Source organism: Zeus faber (genome assembly GCF_960531495.2).
Source record: "Zeus faber genome assembly, chromosome: 1".
NCBI classification, from domain to species: Eukaryota; Metazoa; Chordata; class Actinopteri; order Zeiformes; family Zeidae; genus Zeus; species Zeus faber.
The window spans coordinates 17,437,036-17,454,053 of NC_137193.1; the positions used below are offsets into that span (position 1 = coordinate 17,437,036).

A 17,018-nucleotide genomic window follows, 5' to 3' on the forward strand; every position below is an offset into this window, starting at 1 on the left:
CTCCTTTTTACCCCCGTACAAATCTGGTTGAAGAATCACAGATCTGTCCCTCTCGAATAACCGCTTTGGACCGAGTCACTTTTCCTGCGTTGAACAAACGCACCGGATCCCCAAAAGCCTATGACACGCCGCCAAACCACTACATGCCAAGCCTGGGAGAACTCCTGCTGAGCACGCTCGCCGCGCCTCACCGTACCAGGACCCGAAAATACGGAAAGGTCCGTGACCCTCCCCGCCGTTCTGGACGAGACGGCCCGCAGGGAATCCCGAGCCGATCGGGCAACAAAGGCGAACGACTGATCGGGGCCGATACGGTGATCCGGAAGGCGAGGCCGGAACTCCGGTACAGCATGGCGAAGTGATGTCAGCGTGGCGCGGCAATAATCTCTTCGTTTTACTATTCAGTTTTACAATACGTACAGTAGTTGCACCTTAGAGTGCATTTACATACAATCCCTCGCAGTCAATCTCTCGCTCTTTTCCTAGCAGACACTTTTTAATCCCCCTGATGTGTGCTTGTGTTTTAACTCACTTTAACTTCATTTCTCCAGCTCAACCTGTTTACCATATTATGGAACTCTCTTATTTTAAATAAACATTCATTGTTAAGTAATCATGCATTTATCTGGTATATTGTGTTGGAATTTCTGAATGTATAAGAACTCACTTCCCTGAGAGCTAAGGAACTTTGTCGTCACCCGTGCGGCCATAACCTCAATTTAATTTTCCAAGTTTATTTAAACTTTATCTATTTTATTTGATTTTTCGACTTAATAAAAATTTATATCTTTGTCTCCAAACAGAGCAGATTTATCATAGAAAGTGCAAACTGTTTCTGTCAGCCAGTCCTGGGTGAGGGTAAAAGAAAACAACAGAAAGATGTGCATAACTCCTGCATACCTTTCAGAAGAAAAAATAATTTCCTGGCATAATTTAGCCAAAAGACGAATGTTGCACTGCTACAGATGATGGGGATTTTCATTCTGGTATTTTCCGCCAGGCACTTGGCACCACGCATCCGGCCCCAGGTACTTGGGAATGCACTTCCCTTTGGGGGCGGTGTGGGAGGGGGTGCAGCCAGTTTGTTTGCCAGCCTTCCCTTCTCAACCAGCTCCTTCAAAAGCTCCTCTCGAGACTTTTGAGTTAGCGGCCTATCCTCAGCACCGACGGGCAGTTGTTTCTTTGGAATGAAGGCCTTTAGGCTGTTGAAGTACGAACTGCCTTCCACTGGTGGGTCGGTGCTTTAAATATCGAGAGCGCGCGCATTCTATCTCCATCTGATTCAGACTCCACTGAGTTGGACTGGTTCAGCTCCATGAAGGACTGCGATAACAATAACTATAGAATTTTTGTCGTGTCTTGTTGTGTCTTTTTAGTAGTTGCTGTTTCTGCGTGCTCCCCCCCCTTACCAACGCGTTCCCAAACTTATTAAAGTTTTTATAACAGAGCGTGTGCAGCCAGTGATCTCCCAAATTCCTCTGATAACATCATCTTGTACTTTTTTTTTTTCTTCTTTTTTTCCTCCCAGCTGTAAGCGGGGGACTCCAAACAGGTTGCGACCTGATCTAAATCTGGCGCTGCCGAAATATGTTTTCCCGAGTACGTCTGCGGGGTTGTGTAACAGGATGGATGGGTAGATAAATAGATAGATACCCTATTCATCCATTTATAATAACTTTTTGGTATCTCTCTTTCTCTCTCCAGCACCAGACAGCTGCAACGTGGGAGGCCTCCCCAACGGAGGCTGCGAGTACTTGTGCCTGAAAGCCCCCCAGATCACAAACCACTCCCCGAAATACACCTGCGCCTGTCCCGACAGCATGGAGCTGGGACCCGACATGAGGCGCTGCGTCGCAGGCAAGTCCCCCCCACCCCCCGACTTTCACACTACAATGGAACAGTGTGTAGGATAGGATAGATTTACACCCAAGGGAAGGTCCCCGGAAAGGGACGACACGCCCAAAAATGATGTGCACCCAGTCTGGCCTTTCAACCATCTCTACAAGAAGATTATTAACTATTCATACATTTTTTCACAATAAACTATTCAGCTTTGCGGTGTGCAGCTTTATCCACACACGCCATTAGGAATTCACTGCCGCCAGGGGCTGACTGCATATATAATGTATGTCCTTCTATTTAGAGAGTTTCTGTTTGGATAGAAGAATTTAGCTACAAAGAAGAAATACAGGTACTCCTCACTTAACAACCGAGTTCCATTCCTAGGACCAGGCCGTTAAGTTAATTGTCTATAGTATATATTGTCTATATAGTATACATAGTGTATATAATATATATAGTGTATATAGTGTATATGGTGTGTGTATATTCAAGAGGTTTATTCGTCACATACAGTACATATACATACTTTCATACATATATGCTGTGAAATGTGAAATAGTGAAATGTCAAATATATATAGTATATATAGTATATATTGTGTACCTAGTATATATAGTGTGTATAGTATACCTAGTGTTTATAGTGTATATAGTATATAAAGGGTGATGAGATTAAATGCTTGATGACACTGAGACGCTGCAGTATTGTACACAGTGTACAATACAGACTGGTCAGAGAGCTGGTTGTAAGTCTGAGCGGTGGTTAAACAGGTAGGTTGTTAAGTGAGGACTACCTGTACTAACAAACCTCCTCGAGTTCCTAGTTGTGGTTTTCTATAGACATAGGAGGGATCTCTCCCTGTAGTAGACACACAAAAGACTGCTCTTCTTCTGCTCCCGCCATTGGACCTATTTATTCTGGGGCTTGCGGGTCGAGGCATTTGAGACTTAGCAGTGATCCCTGCAGATCTTTATGATTTCACTGGATTTAGAACGCCACTCAGACTTTCAACCCCCTCTGCACAGTTATACTTGGTCACACTAAGAGGAGATAAATATGTGTTTGGGGTCTGGAGGGCAGAGGAAAAACAGACACACGCTCACGCGCGCACACACACACACACACACACACACACACACACACACACAGTTAGAAAACACAGTTGTTGTAATAGCTGTTTGGAAAGGTGTTCTCTTCTATCTCCACACATTAAAGAGAGATGTTATGTGCTACTCAATGCTATTTCCAGCCTCGTTAATGCCACACAGGCCAGTCTGTTGGCATTTGGTGCAATAAAAGTGCACTGTGAAGCCTCCAGCCGTCAATAACAGCAATATATTGAGTTTGAACATACTAAAATGCACCCCGTGACACCTGACATTTGAGTCGATGTATTTGCGTGATTGTGGACTGGAGGGTTTTTAACACTCGTCTGAAGCCTGGCTGTACTTTTACGTACAACAACCCTCACTTCCAGTCTTTAAAAGTAAAAAAATAAACAAACAAACCATGTGAAATAACTACGGTAAATTGCAAACTTGTATGCGTCATATTTTACAAAGGACTCCATTATTAAAGTTTAAAATTAATTTCCTTTTTTTTTTTTTTTTTTTTTTTAATTGACACATCCTGAAAATATACTCAATGTGAAGATTCAAATAAACTTGAACTATCCATTACAATATAATATAGAAATAATATATATTTATAAAATATAAATATAAATAATTATATTTACAGGTATAAATATAATTATAAGAAAATATAAAAAATTTGACATAAAAAAAAGAAATTGAATACAGTATATAATTCATAAAAAATGTTTTGTTTTATTTTGTTTTATATAAATAACACATTTTAAATGTTTTTGTTTTTTGTTGGAAAAACTCTGGGGGGAAAAAGTGTTTTATTTTTTTATTTTGATATCCTGTTTTTCTTTCTGTTTACCAAGCAGTGAGGACCAGAACAACTATGGCCACTGCTCCCACCACCACCACAGTACCACCCACCACAACAACATCACCCACCACCACCACCACCACAGCTCCAACCTCAACCAGTACAACCACTACCACCTCGACGACTCCGCCCTCCACCACTACCACCACCATCGGTACTACAACTCCTTCCACTTCTACCTCCACGGCGGAGCCCACCACGAGGCGGACATCGACGACCCCGTCCTCTACCTCCACCACCACCGCTCCGCCCCAGTGGCACCGGACTCCACCCTCCACCAGCACGGCCTCCACCCGGACTAGCGGGGCCGGCGCGAGATCCACATCCACACACACGACCCTGCTCCGCCCTGTGGGTCCCAACACCATCCAGAGAGAGAGCAACGGCAACCTGTCCCACAGAGGTACTGGGGGTGTGTGTGTGTGTGTGTGTGTGTGTGTGTGTGTGTGTGTGTGTGTGTGTGTGTGTGTGTGTGTGTGCGTGTGCGAGTGTGTGTATATACGTTTGTGTGCCTGGGTTGTATTCAATCACTATTGCAAATGACCTTAAAGCAGTGGGAGCTGCTTCTATTATTTTTCCATTCCATTTTTCTCTCTTGCACATACACGCAAACACACACAGTGGTTCTGTCCATCATGAGTGGGATGTGACGGTGTCAACATTAACAAACCACAATTCTGCTCCACCCTCCGCTCTACCACATCCACACTTTCTGACAGCCTCCCTTTCTTTCTTACTTTGTGACATAACCAGCTCCTGGCAGTTCACACTGTGTTTCCGTCCTTCTCTCATCTGAGGGTGGCAGCGCTTTACAAAACCAGATAAGGTCACCAAAGCAATACGGCATCTATAGAACACACACACAGGAACTCAATTCCGAGTGGTCCAACACAAAGGAATCGATCCTCCCACTATTTGGATCTGCGTTTTTCAGGCAATGAGATTTTCTTCTGGATTATTGCAACTCCCGCTGGACAAAAGAAGATAATGACAGACAGTAGATACTGTCAAATTATCAGGCAAGACATAAATGTAAAGATAAACCTCCATAGTCTTTATGTGTCATTATTATTTCCACAATATCAATAGCTTTTACAAACCAAAGCAAAAGAAACTGCAATCTACACAAAACACAGATTAATTAATGCTATTTTGGGAGCTGTAGACATTCAAATCTGTTTGGGTCATCTAGATCAGGGGTTCCCTGACTTCAGTTTGAGGCCCGCTAGAGGATTTTTGGTCATTTATTTAATTAACTAATTTATTTTTGGTTTGGTGGGAATCGCAGAGAACTCAGGACACGATACTATAACGATACGTTACCCACGATAACGATGGTATCACGATACAGCGACACTCCATACATTGCAACAAAATTCATCTACGAATATATCACGATATCTGTGTAACTGAAGAAGAAAAAAATACCCCCAAAAAGGCAAAAAGCTGGAATAATGTATTTATTCCCTGCAGTTTCACAGAGTTTGACAACTGAGGTGAAACATGTTTGTTTATTTAATGTTTAAATAACGTCTTTATATCAAATATTCAAACAATTAAATGAAAGCTTAAAGCAATATGAGGCGCGCATGATACCTTCTTCCTTTAAACACGGTAGTGGATGAAAAATATGATTAGATCCGCGCCCAGTAACTGAATTTAATTCCAATAAGTAACCAGCATCATGTTCAATTCATCACATTAATAACAAACCAAATTTCATGAAAATTGATTCATAATTATGCCTACCATACACTAGAAGACTTTGAGAAGACTTTGGAAAGTCCTTTTATTCGTTTTTAGTAACAGGCTATAAGATTTTGCAAAGACTGGGGATCTTGCAGGGGTTAATATTTGCAAGAGTTGGATTCATTTTGAGATGATTTCCCATCCTGCTCCTGGTGGAAATTATACTAATAATACAAGAAGAAAACCTGAACAATGGAGCAGAAACAGAAGCTGCTTTTGGCCACAGCTGCCTTTGTGTGTGCAGTGGCATGTTCTGAAAAAACAGCCAAACCATTAATATTATTTGTATATTTTTGTGATGATAATAATAATAATAATAATAATAATAATAGTAATAAATGGCTTCTCGATTCAGGGCATGTCAGTATTTTTTAAATAATGATCCAATAATTATTACGCTTATTAACTATATTTGTTTATAATACGTTTTATTTTTATTAATTTTTATGTAATGCTTTCAAGTTTTGAGGTTTTAATAGGTACAGATTGCATGACCTGCGGACTCAGCGTCGTTTTTGCGCCTCTCCGGAGTCCCCACCATGTTTACTCTCTATCCGGTTTGCTGCTTCCTGTTTGGTGCTTGAGCGAGCGCGCTTATTGATTGTCGACAATGTTCACGTTATTGAACTTCACTATTTGCATGAGCCAAGACTCAAAACTTCCCATAAAATTAAACATGTTTGATTCTATCAGAACATCAGGACGAGAAAAAGACTGACTTAAGACAGCTCGCACTTCGAGTTTCATGACCACTTTACACCAAACGACCGGGTTTAAGGAGGTAGGCACCAACTGAGGTAAAACTCTCGTGATTTTATTCTCACATTGGAAATTTGCATGTGTCAGTGAAGTCGCTTGAAAAGTCGTTTGGTGTAGTGTGGTGTTTGGCCAGTTACAGTCGATTTTGTAGAGAAGTCTGCATCTCCCAATACACATTGTATCTGTTTACTCGCGGCTCTTGACCGCTTCAATATGGCGGACGAATAGAGGCCACATTGGCTGTACTGTATATACAGCTCATTCCCGGTCAGTAGTGAAAGTAGCAGCAACATAGCGTGAAGCAATCACTGCGCTTCAGAGTAGAACCCTGCACGCGTCTGTCGTGCCTATCCGCTTTTCCCTGCAGCTCTGCATCGAGATTTATGGAATTATTGCTTTAAAAAGCAACAGCGGCAGTAAAACTGTCTTTCGCTATGATGGTGCAATTAAGCAATTAATCCGCGGTTCACAAGCGAGTCGAACCGTGGAGGCTATCCGTACGGATCACTTTTCAACTACGTCCTGCTACACCACTGGTTTAGAGCGGCACCATTTTGTAATGAAAATATTGATATTTGGCGGCAACATATCGATAACATATCACAAGAGGAAGTATCCATATGTATTCCAGTATTGATATTTTGTCCCACCCCTAATATATATATATATATATATATATATAAACCATTTATATATATATATATATAAACCATTTTATTATATATATATATAATTTTTATTATTATTTTTTTATTATTTAATGTTCTGTCCTCAGCCAGATCTTCCTCTTCCATATTTCTTTTCCTAAACAAAAACATTTGTTATAGCAACGATATAAGTTTAAGTTTCCCCCGGATGCTCTTCTTCGTTTGCATTGAGAGGAACGGAGAGATCGTTGAAAACAGGAGAGAGCAAGTGTGGTTTCAGGGAGGAGAGGAGCAGAAAGAGCTCCCGCAAAGAGCTGGGGAGGGGATGGATGAGGGAGAGGGAGGGCGGGGGGGCGGGGGGGGTGAAGATAAATAACTTTGACAGGGGCAGATGAGGAGGGAGGGGGAAGAGTGAGAGAGACTATAAAGAGGTCATGAATGAACCGAGAGGAGCAGAGGAGGGAGAAGAACGCGGCAGCCTCGGCGCCTCAACAGGGACGAGGGGAGTCGGAAAACCACCACGCTAACTACCTCCACTCTCAGGTGTGGAAAATGGGCCAGGAGGAAGGGAATGTTTGCCCAAACGCAGCGGCGCGATCATTGTCGACTGTCGGTTCCGCCGGCGTCAGCTGCTGCACGTGCGCGGAGCTGTGCTCCGGCGCGTCGGAGTTGCGCGGGAAGGAAGAACTACGATGAAAAGCTAAACAGCCGGGGTGTGCACACGGCTTCACGGGCTGGCAGCCTGGCGTGAAGAGGCTGTCCTGCTGCATTTTTTCCTCGTGTTTCTCCAGCGGGTTCAAGGCTGACCGCAAAGTTTAGTCTGAGTTTAGAGTGCGACGACCGAAAGCCTTTCCAGGTCCGGATCCGTTTAACGACCCCACCGCACCCAGCTCTGTGTTGCCCCCCTCCCCGATGATCACAGGTCGCCATTCCAGTGGAGGAGGGGAATATGAGGAGGCCATGAGCGGCCAGGAAGGAGATAAGACTGGGATGACATGGAAGAATATATTATCATAATCATAGGACATTTGACATCATTTTAATCATTTTGATAACAATTCTGCAACGTCCAATCACCACAGGCAGCACTGTTCCAATGAAAAACTTTGCAGCCCTACACATGAGTATATACAGTTTATATCCGTATTATATATATATATATATATATATATATATATATATATATATATATATATATATATATATACACATATTTTAATATAGTGTATAACTGTTTCCTCTCAATCTTTGTTTCTAAACACCTACACGTGGTTCGGTCTGTCAGCGAAACAGCCAATTATTTAAACTCTTTTGAAGTGGCCTCCCAACAATAAGAGCCTTATTGAAAGTGAAACCCCTTTTCAGCGCTTCTCCGTATTTTCTACCTCTTTGTTCCACCATTATTACTTCCTTCTTCTCCTCTCTTTATCGCCCTCTCTCTCTCTCTCTCTCTCTCTTTCTCTCTCTCTCCCTCTCTCTCGCTCTCTCTCTCTCTCTGCCGCTCCGCTATCGTCTGCCTTGGGTTTTTTCTAGTGGCGGCCTCTTTCTTAAACTGCCGCTTTAATGACATTCTATTAATCCTCCTTTCAGAGTCTTGGAGCCCGTTGGAACGTCACTCATGCTTTAGGAACCAGAACCACGTTCACTCCCCTTGTGCTGCGTTCGAGGCAGAGACCCCCACATGCATGCATGCACGCACGCACACACACACACACACACACTATTTGCATGGGTCTGTGTGGGGTTCTACTGTTTATATACAGGTACTCCTCACTTAACAACCGAGCTCCGTTCCTGGAACCAGGTTGTTAAGTGAATTGGTTGATAAGTGAGGACCCGTGTTATTTCACCGTAAGGGGGCGTGGCCATTGCGAACGCTAGTGTAGTGAATACTGACGGACTGCAGGTACTGAGAATGGTGATGAGATGAGATGTATACAGTGTATATAGTATATAAAGTATATATAGTGTATATAATATATATAGTGAATATAGTGTATATAGTATATAAAGTATGTATCGTGAATATAGTGTATATAGTATATAAAGTATGTATAGTGTATATAGTATACATAGTGTATATAGTGTATATATATAGTATATAAAGGGTGATGACATTAAATGCTTGATGACACTGAGACGCTGCAGTATTGTACACAGTGTACAATACAGACTGGTCAGAGAGCTGGTTGTAAGTGTGAACGGTGGTTAAACAGGTAGGTTGTTAAGTGAGGACTACCTGTACAACCCAATGGTTCAGTTCCATTAAGTTAAGAAAATTGGACCAGCTTTAGTGTGCCTGTGCGCGTGTGTGTGTGTGTGTGTGTGTGTGTGTGTGTGTGTGTGTGTGTGTGTGTGTCTATCAGTATGCAGAGCCTGTGGTGCGATCTCTGGTGTTAATCTCCCTCAGCAGACTTCATTATAACCCGATGATTACACTGTGGCTAATGGCCAGCCAGCATCTAATGGGGGAGGGAGGGCAGGAGTAATATCTGCAGCTCTGCATCGACATGTCGGGGGTGAAAGGCGAAGGAGAGTGGTGGGCGGACGAAAAAGAACGAGGGGGGTTGGGGATTAAAAAAAAAAAAAAAAGTGTTTCTTGGTCCTATTCTTTGTTTCTACGACTAAACCACAGTGACTGTTGGATGAGCTGCAGGGATAATCACTCATGACACAGGTTGGCTCTCAGCGCTCACGGCCATCTTGACTCAACAGAAAGGACACAAAAACTCCAGAACTGTAAAATGTGCGGTTGCTTGAGGCGGCGGTGTCCAAATTCTGATGGATTGCCATCATGGCTGCCTTCGAATAAATAAATATAAAAATGCACTGCGTTGCGTCCAGATGGCGTTCTGAGGAGGGTGGATCCGCATTTTATTAACGCCGGGCGTCAAAAAATAATAATAATAAATGGATAAGTGTCTGGACGCTATGATGAATCCCTCTTCCCAATTTCTATCTCTCTTTTTCTCTCTCTCTCTCTCTCTCTCTCTCTCTCTCTCTCTCTCTCTCTCTCTCTCTCTCTCTCTCTCTCTCTCTCTCTCTCTCAGCGGGGAGCGAGCACTACCTCTTGGGTAATAACATCACGGTGGCGGTTTTGGGGATCGTCATTCCTATCGGTGAGTACTCTGAACTGTCTGGCTTATCTCCTTTCCTGCCCCTCGCTTCCCACCGCCCTCCACCGCTTCCGTCCGCTTCAGTCCTGCACTCCTGGCATGGTGTGTGTGTGTGTGTGTGTGTGTGTGTGTGTGTGTGTGTGTGTGTGTGTGTGTGTGTGTGTGTGTGTGTGTGTGTGTGTGTGTGTGTGTGTGTGTGTGTGTGTGTGTGTGTGTGTGTGTGTGTGTGTGTGTGTGTCTCTCTCTCACATAGTTTTAGCATTAACATTTACCCTAACCCTTAGTACTTTAAAGGTCCCATGTCTTCTAAATTTCACCAACTTTATATGATTCCCCGTTTTAGTAGACTATAGACTATGGATATCTACCTAAACTACAATTTTGTTTTCGATAGTACACAGGCTGTTTCTCCCTTCTAGCTCAACAGACTGTTTTCAGGAGGTGATCCGTAGATTTTTCGGAAGCCTTAACTTGATATTTGCATATTTACAACGTAGTAGAACTCCGGGTACAACAGAAATGTTCCAGTGCATTGCCTACTGGGGCTAAGTCTGGTAGATTAGCAAGCAAATGTTTGTAGAATAACATTATAATGTAAATACATCAGCCTCTCTGTGAATAGTTGTGCTTTTAACTCCTGTCATTACAGGAATTACACTTCACATGTGGGACTCTCATAATACAGTTCAACAACTACAGTGAATTTATCGACCTTATGGATAATATAAGTGAAGCCAGATGGTCCATATTGTCACCTGATCCGCAAATGACCTTGCTAACTGGCGAATTTACATTTCCTTCATGGCTTTGATAAGTCACAGGAGCTTTGGAATGGAGATAACCGAAACATCAGTTCATTAAAAAGGCCTGTGGGACTATTAAGGCTTTCCCTATTCCCCTCTTTCTTTCCCTTTTTCCATTCATCACAGCAACAAAGTCCCCGATATGTCACTTCTGGCAGCAGCCCTGGAACCTTAATTACAGCCAGGCGTCCCCGCATGCCCGATCTATGCACCACAGTTTTTACCACGAACCCCAAAACCCATTTGTGCCAACATCGCCACACTCATAATAATAAAATGAATAAACGGTAAACGGTAAATAATAAAACAACTATTTACCGTACCTAGCCCAATCTGAGCCGTTACGCTGCTCCTTCATTTGAGGGAGGTTTTTTTTTTTCCTCTCTCATCGAGACAAAAGCTGCATTTTTTACCAGTGGAGCACTCTGGAGATCTGCGGTTTCTGGCCCAGTCACGCAGGGGTCTCAAGTGGCCATTCAACAAAAAAGCAATTAGACGGGGCTCCCGCGGTGGGACGCAAGAATCACACACACACACGCACGCACGCACGCACACGCACACACACACTGTAAATGCACATCACTTACTCTTACTTTGATACACACCCAAGAAAGTCGTAATCAGTTAGACTATTTATCTCGCTTTCGTCCTTTTTCACGAACCCATTCAAACAAATGAGCACACGCACACGCACACACACACACACGCCAGCCAGTCAGCCAGCCAGTCAGCCAGCCAGTCAGCCAGCCAGTCAGCCAGTCAGCCAGCCAGCCAGCCAGCCAGCCATGCTGATGTGGTAATGCTCTGTGGGAGACCTGGGTGGACCTGAGGATCCAGACAAGGCTTATCTCTACCGCCCTCACCCCCTTCCCTCCCCCCCTCCTCCCCTTGTCCATCCTCCCCGTCATCCTCACGTACCGCAGAGGATAACGGAACTTATCACTCGTCTGTGAATAATACTTTTCTTCACTGTTCCTGGTCTTAAATAACCCTTGCCTTCTAGAAGTGTGTGTGTTTAATGTACCGGGGGGGTTGTGTGCATGCAAGAGTTCCTCTGCACGTGGATGCATGTGAAGCGTGCATGTGCGCTCGTGTTTCGATCATATTCTGCAAGTTAGAATTAGTAACAGAACATGTGAGTGTGTGTGTGTGTGTGTGTGTGTGTGTGTGTGTGTGTGTGTGTGTGTGTGTGTGTGTGTGTGTCTGTTAGCGACATTGTGTTTGTGGGCAAGATTGGAAAGAGAGTGTGTCTTTGCGTGTGTGTCTCTGTCTGTGTCTCTGTGTGTGTGTCCGTCCGTGCGTGTGTGTCCGTCCGTGTGTGTGTGTGTGTGTGTGTGTGTGTGTGTTGTGTGCTTAAAGCGCCGCTCCGCGTCCCCCTGGGCTGTGTTTATAACGCTCCCGCCGTGTGTGTCGTTGTGTGTGTGTTAAACACATGCAGTCCCTATCCTTGCCACAGTGGTCATCGGCCTGCTCTGCACCGGCGGCTACCTGGTGTGGCGCAACTGGCGGCGCCGCAACACCAAGAGCATGAACTTCGACAACCCCGTCTACCGCAAGACCACGGAAGACGACGAGGATGAGATCCACATCGGCCGCCACAGCGACAACATCGGCCACGTCTACCCAGCCGTGAGTGGTGGCCACACCCAGCCGTTCATAGCGCTGCCACTAGGGGGCGGCATCACAGACAGCAACTCCCACTGGTACTCGGGGGCGCCCATGCTTTCCAGCGCCAGCAAATGAGAGGAGGGAAGGGAGGGAGGGAGAAGGAGAACTTATTGCTTTTTTTGGGGGAGGTGCAGGAAGCGTGAGCTTGTCAATCTACGTGTCAGGCCCGGAGACGGGCGTACAACCGCACGCACAAACCCATTCACACATATCACGTCATACCACGTGCGAGTCCACCGCCGGCCCACCACGTTCACATCAAAGTCCACTTCCACTCATGATCCCATTCTCCATCGCCTCGATTTTGTACTCTGTGTTTTTTCCTCGTCTTTTGTTTTGTTCCCGGGAGACACGTTTTTTTTTTTTTTTTTTTGCCTTTGACAGAATCGTTTACTTTTCGCACAAAACTTCTAAGGCCAAGCCAAAGGCAGGATCGCTTTCCGCTTAAAAAAGCGGCAAAGTGGAGAAAGAGAACACAGTCGTGTTTTTCTTAATGCCGTCACCTCAGTGTTTATCACCCATTTATCTCCTTCGTCTGGAGCTTCCTCTTCTCGTATAGAGGTTTCAGAGAAGCGGTGCCGGCCAAAGCACGTCCGCTCAGTACAGCTCCATAACTTTCATTGAGATGTCAATACACCGCGGAGGTGGGACAGATGCATTCTGGGAATCTCTGTGATGGTTTCCAACTTTAAAGTACGGGAGCCTTTCCAGAGAGCAAATTGGGGGTTGACCAATTGACAGCATCAATTCAAGGAAAGGCAATCCTGTCCTTTATCTTAAGAAATTGGATATGCAGTATATCTCCAATTTTTGGGTATAATATTGAGAAAATCCTTTGGTTTTTTTTTTTTTTTCAATGGTTTGACCTGGTGCTGTTTTCTTTGCGCAAAAAAGCAGCAAAATGGCAAAAGTAAGAGGTAACCTGCCAACATTATTTCAGTCTATTTGTTTTAGATACAGGCGGAGAGCGGGTAGACAATGGGGTGTGTGTGTTTCTGTGTGTGTGTGCATGTATGAGTTTTGGCGGGGGGTAGGGATAGTGCTTTGCTTCCGTTGGCATGGCAACATAGATTTCTTTGTGCGTCCGGGAGAAAGCATGAAAACAAAGACTTCTGGGTAACTTTGGCGCGGTGACAGCCAGTAAATGCAAGCGCACGCACGCACACACTCGCTCGCGCGCGCGCTCGGATGAGAAAAGACTCAAGGTCACGGCGGCGTCCATCTCCAGGGGAGCGGGTCCGGTTGAGCGCGAGGCTTTTATAAACCTTACGCTGTTATCTCTCCTTTTTTTTTTTTTTTTTTTGGCTGATGCCTTTCTTTCTCTGGCGTAGTCTTCCTCCTCTCTCCGTTCTCCCACACCACCCCCTCCTCCTCCCGCTGTCCTCTACAAGCGCTCTCTCTCTCTCTCTCTCTCTCTCTCTCTCTCTCTCTCTCTCTCTCTCTCCTTTTTCCTTCTTCCATTTTCTGTCCCTTTGTCTTCTTCTCTTGAGTGAAATCAGGTGCGCTCACAGCGGGGCCAGAGACGCTTCATCCCCAACGAGGGAGGGAGGGATGGAGGAGAGGGAGACAGGTGGCGGAAAGGAAAGGGGGGAGGATGATGAAGGTAAAGGTGAGGAGGGGAGATAAGGACCGCGAGAGGGAGACCAAAGAGGAATGGGTGTCACAGGCACCTCTACCCGCTCCTTTCTCTCTCTCATTCCCTGCCTTCTCCTTATTTATACTCCTCTTCCTTTGCTTTGTCTTCTGCGCTTTCCTTTCTCTCTCCTTTATTTCATTTTTTTTTTTTTCCCTTCTCTTCCTGTGCTGGTCTCTGTGGTAACTGTGTTTATCTGCTGTTTGCAGCGTGTGGCGCTCAGTCTGGAGGACGACGGCTACCCCTGAGGGGGAACTTCCACCCCTCCACCCCACACCCCCATTCTCACAGCGGCCTCCAGCCCACGGAGAGGGACACCCTCCACCCATCCACCCCCACCTCACCCCCAACCCCACCTGCGACTACAGCCTCTTCCTATTCAAGGAACAGGGATGTATTATATCTCTTTTACCCCCCCCCCCCCCCCATGTCTCCTGAGGGTACTAGCACTACTCACTAACTACTACTACTACTCTGTAGAACGAGTTAGAAGTAGCGGTCCCCACCTCTGCTATTACTTTCCTGTCGGCCGTAGAGCTGGTCGTGCATAACATACTGCTTTTTTGGGAGAACTAACCTCACACAGCCGTCAACACACTGTAAATACAGAGCAGCACAGTTTGTTGGTTGTTTAATTTATTTGCATGTTGTTTTTTTTTTCCGTTGTACATAAAGGAACAATCCCACTGAATGCAACACGCGGTTTAATTAAGGTACCATACGCCCGTGGGTGTTTTTTTTTTATGTTATGTTACATTATGTTCTCCCTCAAATTTTAAAGGACCACAAGCTATATTTTTTAACCTGAAGCATATGTTTTTGATCGTGGGGAGTCGGGATCAATCAACTGATTGCCGTCAAAATCCACTCGGGTGGATTTTTTTCGGGTGGGTTTAATCATCTGGAGTCCACTCGGGTGGACTCCCAATGATTAAGAAATAAGGTTTAGGTTGAAAAATACTGCATTTTCCCTCGTAAATAAATAAGGGCCATCGCCTTCTATATCCCTGTGGATTATGTGTAGGTGACGCCAGCAAAAATACAGCCGAGAGCAATGGAGTTATCAAAGCCTTCGGGATGTAGACATATATTTGGAGGGGGATTTGCGATAGGAATCGGGTGGGGCTGGGTGGGTGGAGAACTGCGACAGAGGAGGATGGTGTGACAGGGCGAAAAGCATTAGGACAGTAATCCTCTCTACTGGCATCGGAGGTACGCTGTGGTCTTCTCATGAGCTGCTGGTTGAACGCGCGTGAGGACATTAGCATTCATACGCTTGTTCCGTAGTCAGACAAGTAAAAATGTTTGGCTTTCGCATTTCATTCATTTCTTAATGGATACTAATGGATAGCAATAACGTTTTGTTTTAATACTTGGATTAGTCCTTTGTCCTCATTTGGAGTACGAACATCGAAGCACTTAACCATACTTGAAATGTTTTATATGAAGACTTTTTTTCTTTCAACTATACTGTACATGCAGCGTGGGTCTTCCGTTCTTCAGAAGAACAAATCTGACGCGGGCCGAGTTTTGGCTGATCGAGCCTGAGAAGTAACGTTACTTGCCGATGCTGTACTATCCATGGGAGTCAGCGGCAGAAAATAGGGAGCTTCCGTACAACATAGAGCCAAGCAGGAAACTCTACCCGTGTAGCATGAACACCGAACAATATACTCTATCCATATATTCATACGAAAACCACGGCGGTGCCTGGGAAGTTGAGCACAAGTCCACGCAAACAAACCATCATGTCTGATTAATGACAGGTATTCATCACGGTTCCCCATTTTTCTCTGTGGGAACATCTCACTCGGTTGGAGCAGCTGGGATAACCAGCGGCCACAGAGAAGAAGAATTGATAGAGGGAGGTTTAGCTTTCTATTCAGGCAGAGAGTGAAGCTCACACACGCACACACACACACACACACACACACACACACACACACACACACACACACACACACACACACACACACACACACACACACACGCGCGCACACACACACACATGCACACACTCCGCGGTAGGTAGAGGGAGATAAAGAGACGGAGACGTGGCAGGCAGGAAATGGGAACAGGAAAACCTGAATGCGGAAGATGAATGTGGGGTCATTTATCCCCACAGACTTTCACTGACGCTCGTGTCCCAATAACGTGACACAATCTTCCCCCGGCACGCTCAGTGACGCAGCGCTATTCCTATTCCGCTAGGAGCCCGAAACGTAGGCCTGTGCAGCGAACCATTTGTTGCCATTTGGAAAGTGGCGCCGCAGACGGGTAAATTGCGGCTCCTCCCGCCATTGTTTCCGATATGTTTCCCCTGTAGTGTTTCCTTTCCACGCCGTCTCGCGTCTATGCAGGTGACAACGCGATTAGCGGCAGAAATCAATAATGGCCAACAAGAGATGGTGCCCTGTCCCTTCAGCTGCCGAAATCTCACTTTGGAACTTTGTTTTACCAGAAGTGTGGCGGACGAGTGATTAGGTGCTTGCCGAGTTCCTTTTACGGCTGTTAGGTTGGTTAAGGCGTCATTCACCGTTCAACCCCGACATATCTAGGATTTTTTTTAACGTGGCGTAATATACGATACATCACAGAGAAAAGCGATATAATTTGGGTTATATTATCACCCAATTGCGAAGTCATTTGCTCAACAATAAACGGGGACATGAAGGACACATGAATAATTCCCTCAGAATTTTAAAAACATGCACCTCTTAAAAGAGATCTAATTCTTGCACGGTGACCACACAAGTGGAATAGCGCTAATGATCTCATGAAGTGCATTGCAGATTTATGAGGACTTGGCTTGAAACCCGGTACTCTATGTTGATTAGCAAAC

The 17,018-nt window shown here is 45.0% G+C and overlaps 1 protein-coding gene across 1 annotated transcript in view; it reads left to right on the forward strand.

Annotated features, from left to right (window-relative positions):
* lrp8 (low density lipoprotein receptor-related protein 8, apolipoprotein e receptor) overlaps positions 1-14,424 on the forward strand; it is a gene marked incomplete at both ends in the record, with an annotated part of 180,598 nt that extends 166,174 nt beyond the window's left edge. The window contains 5 exons of the mRNA XM_080010925.1: positions 1,705-1,900; positions 3,887-4,086; positions 10,007-10,075; positions 12,314-12,504; positions 14,386-14,424. Of these exons, the coding sequence (XP_079867051.1) occupies positions 1,705-1,900; positions 3,887-4,086; positions 10,007-10,075; positions 12,314-12,504; positions 14,386-14,424 (695 nt within the window). The remainder of the gene's footprint in view (positions 1-1,704; positions 1,901-3,886; positions 4,087-10,006; positions 10,076-12,313; positions 12,505-14,385) is intronic.
* Between the last annotated feature and the right edge of the window lie 2,594 nt (positions 14,425-17,018).